General features: G+C 51.8%; 5 protein-coding genes across 5 annotated transcripts; 1 reads left to right on the top strand and 4 right to left on the bottom strand.

The window, feature by feature from the left end:
- Positions 1 to 820: 820 nt before the first annotated feature.
- Positions 821 to 2,761, top strand: N0V89_002711 (uncharacterized protein; the record flags this gene model as incomplete). Its single annotated transcript, XM_056211518.1, has 3 exons — positions 821 to 1,571; positions 1,631 to 2,062; positions 2,109 to 2,761. 3 exons carry the CDS (start codon positions 821 to 823, stop codon positions 2,759 to 2,761), a joined length of 1,836 nt encoding a protein of 611 aa, XP_056074991.1.
- Positions 2,762 to 5,790: 3,029 nt separating this feature from the next.
- N0V89_002710 (uncharacterized protein) lies at positions 5,791 to 7,090 on the bottom strand (the record flags this gene model as incomplete). The annotated part of the gene is made up of 3 exons (XM_056211517.1): positions 5,791 to 6,075; positions 6,249 to 6,510; positions 6,600 to 7,090. The coding sequence occupies 3 exons, from the start codon at positions 7,088 to 7,090 to the stop codon at positions 5,791 to 5,793; spliced, it is 1,038 nt and encodes a 345-aa protein (XP_056074990.1).
- Positions 7,091 to 7,744: 654 nt separating this feature from the next.
- On the bottom strand, positions 7,745 to 8,341 carry N0V89_002709 (uncharacterized protein; the record flags this gene model as incomplete). Its single annotated transcript, XM_056211516.1, has 1 exon — positions 7,745 to 8,341. The coding sequence occupies one exon, from the start codon at positions 8,339 to 8,341 to the stop codon at positions 7,745 to 7,747; it is 597 nt and encodes a 198-aa protein (XP_056074989.1).
- A 483-nt stretch (positions 8,342 to 8,824) lies between these two features.
- N0V89_002708 (uncharacterized protein) lies at positions 8,825 to 10,187 on the bottom strand (the record flags this gene model as incomplete). The annotated part of the gene is made up of 5 exons (XM_056211515.1): positions 8,825 to 9,387; positions 9,458 to 9,703; positions 9,757 to 9,800; positions 9,852 to 10,035; positions 10,091 to 10,187. 5 exons carry the CDS (start codon positions 10,185 to 10,187, stop codon positions 8,825 to 8,827), a joined length of 1,134 nt encoding a protein of 377 aa, XP_056074988.1.
- A 1,463-nt stretch (positions 10,188 to 11,650) lies between these two features.
- Positions 11,651 to 13,058, bottom strand: N0V89_002707 (uncharacterized protein; the record flags this gene model as incomplete). The annotated part of the gene is made up of 4 exons (XM_056211514.1): positions 11,651 to 12,422; positions 12,480 to 12,623; positions 12,677 to 12,781; positions 12,868 to 13,058. The coding sequence occupies 4 exons, from the start codon at positions 13,056 to 13,058 to the stop codon at positions 11,651 to 11,653; spliced, it is 1,212 nt and encodes a 403-aa protein (XP_056074987.1).
- Between the last annotated feature and the right edge of the window lie 579 nt (positions 13,059 to 13,637).

Genomic DNA, 13,637 nt, shown 5'->3' with positions numbered 1-13,637 from the left:
CACAAATGGACGCTCATGATATGCATAGAGGCAACCTGAGATACATGATCCTGTGTGCAGCTTACTAAAATTTGCGCTTGCTAAAATCTGTCCGCCAGTAAACTTGATCTCAACACGAAAAGTATCGTGCGTTGGAGAACATCTGAAGATCAGGCCTGGACTCAACAGTGCCACGTCATCAGACCGCCCTGCGCCCCTCGAAGAGCCTCATGCGCAATACGGTCGTCAGGTTTACATCTTCTCAAAACGGATGGCTTATAGTAAGACGAGGCATTGGGGTCTGCGATCCGTCGGTGACTCGATAGGTTCTTTGGTGTTTGGTTTGGTAAAAGCTTGCATGTGACCGAGTTCACAGATGGCTTACCACTACTGAGATCTACTCATCCTAGTCCCGTAATCTATCGTCGTGCACCACGCAGCGATGCAGAGAAGTGACGTTGCTGCAAGACTCCGGTTTTCGTGCTCTCGTATAGCCCCTGCGAGCTGCAAGAGGCAGAATCGACCAATTAGAAGTCGACTATTTTAGTCCGCACGTGTTCCCCACATTGCGACCATCCCCACTCTGGCACGGTGCAGTCGATCGCGCATACAGTCATCCAGACCTGCCGAGGCGTTGCACCTTTGTCGAACGTCACGATGCCACCTAAGCGGACGTGGTCGCAGGCCAATGAAGGTGATGGCTTGTCAGCATCGCCGACGACGCGACCAAGGCTATCCGAGCCCACCGTTGACGGGTCTGGCTTCGCGCCAAGTATATCGCGGAAAGTCAAAGCTTGCGCCGCGTGCAGGAAACAAAAGGTCGCGCACCAGACTCTTCTAGATGTCGCTGGCTAATCGAGTGCAGATAAAATGCATCATGAAAGATGGACCACCTTGTCAGAGATGTGCCGAGCGAAATCTGTCTTGTGTCCTGAACAAGAGCCTACAAACACTGATTGAAGAGCGCTCGCAATGGAAAAGCACTGTGATCCAAGACTTGGATCGCATGCACTCCGCATTGCAACAGGTTCTTGGCAAGCTTAACCTCCCAGTGCTTCCACCACTCCAAACGGACTCTCCTGATCAGAACGAAACCTCGTCACATGACTACGCTATGGAAAAAGAAGAAGCAGGGCCATCTTGTGATAACTCACCTCGACTTTCTCCTCGTCAAGATGCCGTACCCCATGTTCCTATCGAATCCTTGTATCAGATTACCAGGCTACGAGCACTCCGTTCAGATGACACTGAGGAGACGAGACCGGCCCTTTCGAACAGCCCAAACCAATCCTTCACCGACTTCATCTCAAACGGACTAGTCAGCATTGAGGATGTCAAACGTCTAGTGGAGTTTTATTTAAATAGGATAGATCATTTCATGTATAAGATCGGCCGCGGGAGGTATCGTGACTTCGAGACGTTGCGTCGTGGCTCGCCTTTGTTGACGGCATGTATATGCACGGTGGCGGCACTGCATGACCCTTTGAGCAATCATCTATACGGAGTGTGCAAACGCGAATTCCAGCGACTTATGGCCGCGTCTATGTTTGACCGAAGGGTAGACCGGGACCACCTGCGAGCCATGTGCATAGGTACGAAAATTCGAAAATCTAGGATGAAATTTGGGCTAATCTTACTGATATCACTGTAGGCGCATATTGGCTACATGATATCTCTTGGACGCTTTCCGGTTATGCCATCCGACGTGCGACAGAAGCGAACCTCAGCGCCAACTACCATCGGCTATTGTCGAAAGGTGGGGAAGAGGCTCTAGACAGTATGCGAATTTGGTATGTCCTCTACATCTGCGACCACCATCTTTCAATATTGTACGGGCGGCCATCCATCGTCCGCGAGGATATCACCATCTCTGGTTGGGAGAAGTTAATGAAGGTACCCGGATTCGCAGAAAGCGACAAGCGTTTAGTGAGCCAGATGGCTCTGCTTACCATGATGAGCAATGTTCGAGAACTGTTTGGACCAGATACAGGCGAGCCTGTTCCACAGGCTTTCGCGCCTCAATTAACCAACTATAGCCGACAGATCGACCAATGGATGGGATACTGGACGACAGAGCTACTAAGTAAGTCGAGTCACCCACCGACAGAGTACACCGCTAAAGTCGATAGAACTTCATCAGCACATTGGAGAATTTCCTACGAAAGGCGTCATTCTCCACCACCATCTTGCAAAGCTACATCTACATTCGCACGTTTTCCGTGGACTCAAAGGCGCACCGGTGCCGCCCCATTTTCAAGGTAGCGCATCAGCAGCCGTTGCCGCTGCAACATCTACCGTTGAAATGCTTTTAGCTGACTATGACATCCGGGAGAGCTTAGTCGGTATACCTCATTACTTAATCTCTATGATTGCATTCGCCTGCGTCTTCCTCCTAAAAGTCGCCTCACAGCACAGTGGTCAATACATCGACGATACTGTAGTATATGATCTCACTACCAAAGCGGTGCAGCAATTCAGGGCTACATCGGTAGGCAAATGGCACTTGGTGCACATGATGGCGGAAGGGCTTGAAAAGCTTGTCGCATCAAGGACTACCAACCCGACTACACATCCTGATCAACGCACTATGCCCGCTACTAGCCAAGCTGGTCTAGCTTTCGACCACTCTCCACACATGACATCCATGGCAGCATCGAACGGGTTTTATGAGGGCGATCCTCTGAACAACGGTTTTGAAGACGATTTCGGTTTGGGAACTTCAAGCTTCTTGAGCATTCAGCCCGGGGAGCTGGACTTCAACTTTCCCGGCTTTGGCCTGTGATCAAAGCATAATGTCCAAGTCTCGTGCCGGTTCCTCGGAGCTTTAAGTAGTACTGTTGCCGTCAATACGAAGCCTCATGTTGGATTTGAGATATGAAACAAGTCAACATATGCGGCACTGAAGCGCTTCGATGCTGATAAAAATTCAAATTAAGAAAGATTATACCAGATAAGGGATTTTGTGCGTTTCTTGACAACCCACGAGAATGTCCATTGAAGGCATAGTAAGACGGGCACTGTCCTTGCAGTGTCCTTGTAGCATTCATTCTTCTTTGCCTACGTGTGCTGATGTGTTACACCTTCTAGCATGGCTTTTGCACTAGGTCACTGTCTCAGAGGGCCATCCTATGCCGTGCCTTTTACAGCATTACATGACGCAGGGACCGTTCTCTGACGCTTTTAAAGTGAGACTGTAGAAGACACGAGACTGCAACATCCGCGAAAGCAGTAAACGAGGACTAGGAATATGAGGACTAGACCGAGAATTTCCTACGGTGCTTATGACTTTGGAGAAAGCCACTTCTACATTCCGATAGACAGTTTCCTAGTCCATGGCAATTCGCAAGATACGAGGCTTATCTAGCCATGTGTCGAAATCTTATCCTCAACCAATGGAATCGAACTCGACATATCCCCGTACCACGTGGAGACACCCGACAAGGAGTGTATTTGGGCCGCGGATGGATACAGTCATAGACGTCTCGCGCCAGCTATACCCACTACTACCAACAGATGCTGCTGATTGGGAAGAACGAGATAAATTACGGGCAATGGCGGAGTGGGCTCGCCAAACTGACAATTGCATAGAGCGTAGCATGGATATCATATCCCAGGCTTCCCTTGGCAGACAAGGAGGTAGGACCTTGTTACAATCTACCACATGATACACAGGTAGTCAACAGTTTGCAGGTTGGACTTGTGATTCCAGTCCGATTCGGTTTTCGGCAATGGGCGCCATTACTACAACAGAAGGGAAGAGGCTCCTATAACCAAGCTTGGTATCCGTGGACACATCTTACAATGGGAGGATGCCACCACCAAGGTGCTTCCAGTAACGATCGAACCTATTGGTGGGCGCGATGCCTTGCGACGTGACAAGACAAGATCTGCACAAGTATAGGATGTTCGGTGTCCGTTAAATGAACGCCTGCGGCGAAAGTTTGCGGAAGGTCCTCTTCTCACCCTGTCTAATGTTATCATCATCGCATGGTACGATCCCGCTGAGCAAAAAGAGACTAACCTGTCTATGCATCCGAAACGATACTCGCCGGGGCGGTCCATGAAGCAACACTTGGCGAATCGCCGGGCGGATCTTAGTCTCAGAAAACTTCACCAAGTCCTGAGTTCGCGCAGATCGAAACTCAAGGGTGCGGAGAACTGGCACGTATTCACAGACATCACGGCCATTGTGGCTTACGTTAAGAAATACGCACTGAATATCGAGTTCAAGATAGCCATCAGCATAGAACCATTTCAGCCTTTCCGACTGGATGACTACGATCTGACATCTACTAACGTCTGTTCACCTGTTCCAAGATTCGGTCTCGTCAATTGACGCCCAAAATCTCAACTCATCCGGGGTTGCTGGCAAGAAGCGCCTGAGGATAATGACGAGGGTCCAATAGATTTGGATCCCGCTATACCAATGTGTTATTTTCACAAAGAGAAGCTATTTCAACTAGGTGATGCCTAAGAGTGATCCCTACAGCAACTTGAAAGCATCGGGCTTTCCCTTGACCCGTTTCGATTCCTGGTTCGAAGAGAGTTGGCACCTAAGCACAGCAAGCAACTTCAACGCATAGTAGACCTGATCCGAAAGCATGAGGTCAGTAGTCAATTTTGAATTGCAGACTTTGAAAGCGGGGGCCGGGGTGGACCGGAGATCATGCTCCTATTCCAGATCCCAGACGAAACCCAGTCAGATACGAAAAAACTTCGACCATCCAACTTCTACACTTTCCCGCTGAGCTTAGATTCAAGTCTTCAATTTCTCTACGAGTATCTACACGCATACGATCCCACTCCGGATCGACGGCGATGGCGCACTTACCGAAGCTGACGGATACTTCATTGACAAGTTTATACCTGGAGCCCGCCTTGCTGTAGTTTTAAGACAAGTGGAGAAAGAGGCGTCTCCCTGTCTGGGTTCTAACTTGGAGCTGCTGAGGGAACAGCTTGTTCGTGTCGCACTGAAGAGGCCTCGGAAATGTGCAGATATCCTAATATTTGCATCCTGCCTGGCACACTCCGCACAGACTTGTCTCTTCGGAGCACCTAACGGCAGCGGGCTTGTTTGGTGGTATGGAAGTCACTAATGGTACGCTAGCATTGGAGGACACGCTGAAGTGCACCAGAAGTTTAAAGTCCATCTAACCTGTTCAGAACTAAGATTGGTCGTTGCTTTAGTCATAACTCGACTGAGGTACGAAGGAGTAAGATGCCATTATATCTAGTGCGGTGCCGCTGGAAGATACGGTAAAGGCGCCTGAACGGGCTGATAGCTTACCGGTGCGGGTACGGGTATAGGAAACTCCCCCTGCGACCCTTTATCGTCAACTGCATGTAGAACGGGCGTCCGCTACCAACCGTGGAATGAACGACGCAGCCTGGAGGCAGAGGAGGTAATTGGCGCACATCTGCAGTGTATCAGTCACGAATAATCGCTGGAGGTTATACTTGTACTTACCTATGCGACAACGACAATGTGTCAAGGACTCAGGAGCTCGGGCGAACTGAAACGAATTTTACATCTCCGCTCCCAAGTGCCTAATCGCGAGTAGCAACTTTAATTGAGTTTCAGTGAAGGTGAAAGTGAGTACATGCGAACGAGAACAGGCATTCAGAACAACGCGACACGACGTCTCCTCACAGATTCTTGCTTCTACAGTATGGTGCAATTCCCGTACCAATCAAAGCCTTGCCTTCGTCTCAAGCGCCTTCCTCACCAGCTCGACCGCTTTCTCCGCCGTGCCCCTAAGTGTCATTAGCATGTCGCGTTCGTGCTCCCAGGATAATGTCTATAGAGTATACCTACCATGAACTTTGATAGCCTGCGCCCGCGTGTCCATAATTATGCACCACAGGCGTCCCATCTGCCCATCTCTCCAACTCAATCCTCGTGCCGCCTGTCCTAGTCGGCCTCAAACCCACATTATGCGAAATGACCTGCAGATCTTCCGGCCTGCCCAGCTCCGGACACAGTTCGCAGCACCGCTCCATAATGGTCTGCGCAAGCTCCATGTCCGGCTCCCCAGACCAGTCGTTGTCTTGTCGGCTACCGCCGAGGATTACGCCGCCACCGTTGGGACGGGGAAACTATACGAAGTCGTCATGTCAGCAAATGCTCTATTACAACCGCGGATTAATTTAGCCTTTGGGGACATCTCTGTCTCACCCTGGCCCTATGCTGCGTTCCGAGTTCCTGTCTGCACGTCGGATGGACATACACGTGTAACACTTTAACTTGATGAGCTTAGAGTAGGGCTTACAACATATGTGACCGTCGGGTCGATGCGTTTCGGTGTACGTAGGTACATACGCTTGATGGGCTTTTTCGGCTCAGCGACGAGAATGGTTTGCCCACGCGTAGGATACATATTTGTGTCTTTAACATCTTTCAGGTGAAGCGATCCGAGCGCGGAGCAGTTTATCAGCGCGGTGGTGTCAGGAAAGTCCTTCAGCATCGCCTTTATCGACGGGTAATGCCTCCTCACGGTCTTGATGTCCTTCCGAATGACTTGGTCTTGGAGCCTACCTTCCACGTCAGCCACCACCCTTGAGCTCCCTCCATCTAGAAATGAATCTCAGGGAAGGAAAAAGGGAAGGATGATTAAACATACCAGTTCAAATAAACCTGCGTGTTTAATCTAAATGTGCTCTTGAAATCCAGTCCAAACACCGCTCCCTCTGGCAACTCGTTCTTCTCAAGATACCTCATCCCACCCACCAACTCCTCGTACCACAATTTCCCCGTCGCCGGACTCAAAATCCCCACATCTTCAATCTTTGCATCAAAAATGGCCGTCAAGCCCATCCTTCCCAATCCAACCACACCTCCATCCTCTCCGCCCAATCCCTCACCAACCATCTTAGCAAATCGGTTGAAAGTCACACGATCGTAACTTTCAAGCACACCGTTGTCGGTCGCCATACTCGACCAGTTTGCACCAGCCCAGGGGGACGTGTACTCGATAGAGCGGTCGCCGGGGAAGTGCTTTGCTACGGTCGTGATGTCTGCCGAAGGATATGCTTCGCGTAGGGTCAGGGCGGTGGAAAGGCCAATGACGCCCGCGCCGAGGACTATGAATTTATTTCCGTCGTTTGAGGCCATTGCGGTGAATACTAGGTGAAATTTGTGATGATTGTGCTTCAGTCAATGGTGCTAGAGGGACTCCAGTGAGTCAGTGAGTATTCAACGTTCGCGATAACACCGACCTCCACGTCAAACCATTTTGTCGAGGTGGGCTCCGCATGTCGGCTTTCTTGTTACACTCCCCGACGGAGAAGAAGACTCCGTCGCCGACGCATCAGGGGTTGCCTAGACAAACCAAAGTAACGCGGGCGTACCTTCTACTTCTGTATGAGAACAGATTGACATCGGATCGTGGATTAGCTCTGATAGCAATTGGTTCATGCGAACAAATGTCCGGGGCTCAGCCGCAGTCACAGTTGGAGGCACGAGTCCGTGAACAAGTGGGGTTCGCTAGCGTGCTCTTCTAGCGGCATCATTTCCACGTTTGCGAGTTTGTGCAATGCTTTCCTGAGCATCCGACCGGGCAAAGATGTACGTTGTATGACTTCTCTCAAACCTATCTCAAAAGTTGTGTTCTCTAGTAATCCAATAATCTTCCGTCATCGCCATAGAGAAAATACAGACCAAGCGAGGTATGCACGATGATGTGCCAAATGATAAACCCTTCTTCACAGTTGCATCCGCGGACAACATCGAGTACGGTGATCATGCAAGGTCAAAGAAAAGAAAGGCTCACTTTCCTCCCCGTAGGTGAGGCATGCCCGGCGATTCTCCAAGTTGACTGTCGTTGGTCTGCTCCCTTACCATCTTTGCGATTGGACTACGGTCTCTCTCGCCGCCCAAGGTACCTTGTCTCTTCCTTTTGGTGACTGGAATGTCAAGTCCAGGGCCCGCCAAACTTGTTCCACTGGTGATTACTTCGTTCTCCACGCGGGGCATTGGATCTGCATCGGCATGGAAACTAAGCTCCTCGCCTAAAGCAGAGTAAAGCTTGCGCTCAATGCGACCAGTACTGTCGATGCTGGACATTCCCCCCTTGTGTCCGGGAACAAAGGTGTTATCGACAGCATCTATGTCAATGATGTCTTCAATATGGGCATGCGGCGGGGTGATGTTGGACGTGTTGTGGGGAACACCGTCGGGCTTTGAGGTGGGTACAGCTCCCGCAAGCAGGCTCTGATCATGTCGGACATCGAGAGGCGAAGAAGAGGGGAGTGCGTTGAAACCTTCTTTCCTAGATTTGATGCTACCGCTAGCTGTAGGAAATCGTACAGGGCTAGTCCTGCCCTCTTTCGAACGCGGGCGGCTAAGCGAGATCTTGTTAGCCATGTTTCCACAAGCAGACTCAAGATAATGACGGCTTACCGTGACAGCCCAGAAAGCATAGAAGAGGTATCGCGCATTGATATTTCAGAATTCATTCGGTTCATCTGCGCTTGTGGTATAGCAAATGGGTGTGGCGTAGGAACGCGATCTGCGTGCGAGAAACCGCTCAATAAACGAGGACCATCTCGCACTTGAGAAGGTGATAGACTCTCGCTGACCACGAATGTCTTGTTCGACTTCTTCTGCTGAAGTACTTGATAGGAAGCCTTGCGAGCAAGTGCGGCAGCGGATGGGCGTGTGGATGCTGGTCCTCTCATATTCGCGACTGGTGGTTGTGCCATTGGATGAGCTGCAAATGCCCCAGTAAAAGGACGCTGGTTACTTGGCTCGCGATCGCGAGCTTTCTTTGGTGGACTCATTGCTTCGATCTAGAAGCGGAATTTCTTCGTCAGTATCAATCTGCATGTGTAAGATCATCATATCAATTCATACCAGCCGGCCCAATTGGTCCTCCCGCAATGTTACAACCACCTGTCGATTTCCCTTTTCCCGTCGTGTCTGCTTGCCAGCTTCATTCTTGCCCGCCTGTAACTCGTGAGGTGCATTCAATATAGTCCATGGATCTCCAGGCTGCCCGTTGATCGGCGATGCATACAACATGTCCGGCATCGAAGTGTCTAAGGTGGAGTGAGAGCTTGTGCGCTTCGTCGACCAAGTGTCTGTACTCATGTTATCATAACCCCCTGGGAAATCCTCCAACGACGAGTCCCAGAGCCCTGTTGGTTTGGGCTTCCCTCCCATCGTGGGTCTGGGGAATTGTGAGAGATGAGGAGGATCTGCGCCAGGTCGGGGGAAGGGGTCGGGATTGCGCGGTCGCACAAACATAGTCGGAGAGTGCTGCGACAATAAAGATCGTGCGCGGTTCTCAGCGGCCAGATCGTAGGCCGCCTGCGGTCCAGGCAGTTGCGAAATCCGGAGCCCTCGAATGTCCGATGCTAGATATAACGGGTTGCGAATTGGCCAGGAGATGCCCGCTTGCTCAAGAATATCTGCCTGTATCAGTACGAGAACAAGGAGCGGTACATCCGATACCGCACAGCATTACGGTTAGATGCTCACCTTGTGGGGCATGTTGAAACGCGAAGCAGACTATGTCGTTGGCAATGCCCAAGTCCGGCTCTCCTAGGTTCTTATTCTTGCCCACCAGCTGCTCTGACAGCAGCACTTTGATCCTTCCATTGTGCTCTCGTGCATTCCATGATGGTTGTGTAAGGACGGTCTGATGGAATGGTGGGAATGTGAGGAAAGGGCCTCGTTGGCTCGTCGGCTGTAACCGTGGGTCGGTGACAGATCGTTTCTCATTTGCTATCAAACCATTAGACCAATGCAGGGAAGGGCGAGTTATCAAAGAAGCGTACCAATCTCTTGTGGCCATCGGGACACAGCATCGTAGAAACCATGACTGCGCCGTCATCAGCACAGGCTTCTGCAGCGTCTCCTTGAGACAGCTTACAAGATTCGAATGCCATCGACAATGACCTGAACTGCAAAGACCATTTTCTGAGAGCTTCTTTGGCGAGACTCAATTAGAGAAGAGGACTTCGCAGGTGCAGTCCAGGAGTGGATGGAGATGCGAAACGGAGCGGCGGCTGGGAGTGAAGTGATATAGCACGTCAGCGTGGGTAGCTGGTGGCCATCTGTGAACAACATGAGTAAGGCACGTACAACGGGAGGCAGGATAATGGGACTCACTATTGTCTTGGGTGGTGTAGCAGGTTGTCCGGAACTCCTGGATGGGCACGGCCGAGTCCTTGGGAAAGAGGATCACGTCCCAATCGTCGTATCGCATGGCAGGCGAGAGCTCTACGTCAATCCACAACCGACATCTTTGCAGGGTGGAAGAAGAAGAAGAAGCACAAAGAGTGTTTGTTTGGCTTCTCGGGCAGCGGCCATGGCGTCTAGTGTTGCCTCGTCTGCTCACAAAGAAGGCGCGGTCATGCGGGCTTTTGAGGCCGTACCCCTGGGTGTTTCGCATGCCGACTCTGCATTAAACGCAAAGGAACAGGTTCTAAGGAACAAGATTTCCGTGACTTGTTGCGGAATTGGCACCATCAATAAACTGAACGAAACGCATTATCAAGACAGCTCTACGAAGCGTAAGATTTGAAAATTAGGTGAATCGAAGGCTACAACACAGACGGCTCATTCCCGTCATAAGACTGCACCAAACTCCCTACCCGATGCCCACTGCAAATGCAATTGATTCATAGATAATCAAGAACAAAGAAGGATAGATAGAGAGATACAAGTCCGCCAAAGACATCAGGCTAATGCAAAGGCCATCAGCAAGGTGAGGTAGGAAAAGAAGCGCAAGCTACCATGCAAAGTGCAAACCGCCAGCCACGCTTTTATGGGTATAACCATTCGCGCCGGACGCCATGCTAAATGGACAGACGAAGAGTCAACTTCGCATCGAAACAGACTATGCAGGAGCCGTGACAACGCCTTTGGCTTTTATTCCATGATCTCGGATAACAATAAGCGTGCGGAAAGTATGTTCGAGCCGCGTCTATCAGGCGTGATACGGGCGAAGGAGATAGCAGGCGATGAATCTAAGGAAGCTGCTGAGAGAATGCGCCGTCGTGTCCGTCGCCGTTCGTCGGGTCGTGCGAGAAGCTCGATCCGTTGTGGCCGTCAGAGGACCCAGGCAGGCCGTGACCATTCGCGCCACCCATAGGTAGAACGGGCTGGTACGGGCTCTGCATCTGAGGCGCACCCCCACCGTAACTGTAAAAAGACCATGTTAGCAAGGCAACAAGTTAATTCGAGGCAATTGAATAAGGAACATGGAAATCGCCCTTTCCATCAACACCGCTCAATATGACGACCAACAGAAGCAAGGCAGCTGCTGCAAATAAGTGAAGGCAAGTCGTCAAGCACCCGAAACATTGAAAAGAATTGTAGATTGGAATGCCAATCAAAGCGCACTCGTAAAGAAAGGCAGAGAGCATCCGAACCGTAGAAAGAACTAGCTACAACCCAAATTCCATACGAGACCAGTAATGAACTGGCGGTAGCTGTTATACAGAAGGCTCTAGACATCCGGAAAAGGCGTCATACAAAGGGAAGCTTTTTGAGAAGACCGCCCAGGAAGAAAGCAAACCAGATCGCTAAGTCATTACAGGCAGTCGTGAAGGTCGTGAAAGAGCCAACCGGGTGAATCATACGCCATGCAATGAGAGAGAAAGAATGTGCTTACTGCAAGGACAAGTCAGTAATTGCGGGTTTCCAAGCCGAGCGCGTCACTTACCTTCATAGGAGCAAAGTTGCCGTAAGGATGTTGGGGCGCCATACCCATCTGCGGGTAGACAGGGGGCGGCGGCGCGGGGCGGTAAGGGTGCCTGCGGGGCCAGAGTTGTTCTGGCTGCGTCCCCAGCTAAGTCGAACGCGAGAGTTGCCGATCGGATATCCTTGCATCTGGTTGATGGCCATCTCGGCGGCGTGACGCTGCACGAACTGTACGAAGCCACAGCCCTTGCCGGGAGGAATCTTGACGTAGGTGATCTCTCCGAAGCCCTGGAAGAAAGAACGAAGCTCATCTTCGGTGACGTAGCCACTTAGACCACCAACGAAGACAGTGGTGTTGTTCGGATCGGTGAACTGGTTCATGGGCTGGGGAGCACCGTAGTAGCCGCCACCGCCGCCGCCACCGCCTCCCATCTGTGGGGGTGCACCCATGGAGTACATACCTAAAGGCCCGCCGCCAGGTGGCATGCCACCCATAGCGGGGCCACCAGGACCGCCGCTCTTGTTCTTCGGGGTGGCAGTGCTGATGCGCATGGGTCGGTTGCCGCAGTAGACGCCTTGCATCTCAGTGAGGGCCTTCTGTTGATCGGCTTCGTCGGTGAAACGAACGAATCCATAGCCGCGCGACATGCCGCTGATGGGGTCGGACATGATCTTAGCAGACTTGCAGCTCTGGTACTTGTTTTGAAACAGTTGTACGAGGACAAACTCGTTCACCTCAGGGCCCAGGTCGCCAACGAAGATGCTATACTCCGGACCGCGGTCATCGCGGCTGGGGCTAGGATGTTAGTTCGGTCCGAACAAGCGCACAGTCAAAATATTGTGGATCACGAACCTTCGATCAGCGAGACCACCACCAGAAGCCCAGTTCAGCTTGAACGGGCGGTTCGAGTTCGGGATCAGCTGTCCATTGAGCGCAAGGGCCTTGGACGCAGCTTGAGCGCTGGAGAAGTCGACGAAGCAGTAGCCGGCATTGGAGCTGCTGTCATGTTAGATGTACTTCGGGCAATGCATATATTTTGCGCCGCTTACCCAGAGAACTTGTCGCGAATCATCTTCACGTTGACCTGCTCGCCCATGTTGTACCAGATGCTGCGCACGAAGTTCTCGTCGATCCATGGCTCGAGTTCCCCCATCCTGCCCAGGATTAGTACATGTTCGCACGATAACTGTTTGCGCGAGTGCTGAGAATACGCCCATCTCGGCGCGCAGGGAAAGCTTACCAGAGGGTTGTCTTGTTATTTCCGTCCTGCTGTCCGTCTTGCGGGGTTCCAGTAGGACCGCCGATGTTTCCGGCGGGGAAACCAGGCGCAGATGTATCCATGGGCTGTCCAAGGTCGGCCTGGGGCGCGAAACCGCCAGCCTGTTCGCCAGTCGGCTGGCCCTGCTGGGCGAAGTCGTTGTTGAAGCTCATACTGGATTGCTAAGAACGAAAGCTGGTATAGCGTGGAAAGCTGAAGTTGAGCTAAGAGTGCTGTCTAAATATGTGACGGAAGGTGGCGGGGTTCAAGTAGACCTGCGCAAGAGCTCTGTTAGCGTCGGTGAAGCTGGGCGACGATAGCGCGCGACCACGGATGAGGGGCGGGTGTTGGGAGCCAAGGTCTGGTTGCGCTTACCAAATCACACGACAAAATTTTTGTCTATCACTGCAGGTTGGTGAAGGAGGTGCGAGGGCGAACAGGCGCAAAGAAGCTTCCTCTAGAAGACAGGGAAAGCGGGCTGGAGAGCAGAAGCCGAAGAGAGGCAGACAAGGTGCGACAAACGCCGAGGACGCGCCAGAAGCGGACTTGAGGTGAAGGAGAGGCCGTCGAGGTGTGGTGAGCGATGGAGAGAGAGATAGAGATCTCGCGAATCTGCGGGCGGCAGTCAGTCAACCGGCCAAGGCAGGCCAGGTGGGCAATGGTAGCACCGGGCAATCACATGCGCGGGCGTGACAAGCGGTCACACGAGGCAGGCGACGGCAGCAGAGGCAGCCAACTAGACGCGCGCCTTT

Source organism: Didymosphaeria variabile (assembly GCF_027946475.1).
Source record: "Didymosphaeria variabile strain IMI 356815 chromosome Unknown scaffold_2, whole genome shotgun sequence".
Classification (NCBI taxonomy): Eukaryota; Fungi; Ascomycota; class Dothideomycetes; order Pleosporales; family Didymosphaeriaceae; genus Didymosphaeria; species Didymosphaeria variabile.
This window is presented reverse-complemented; position numbering and strand designations above follow the sequence as displayed.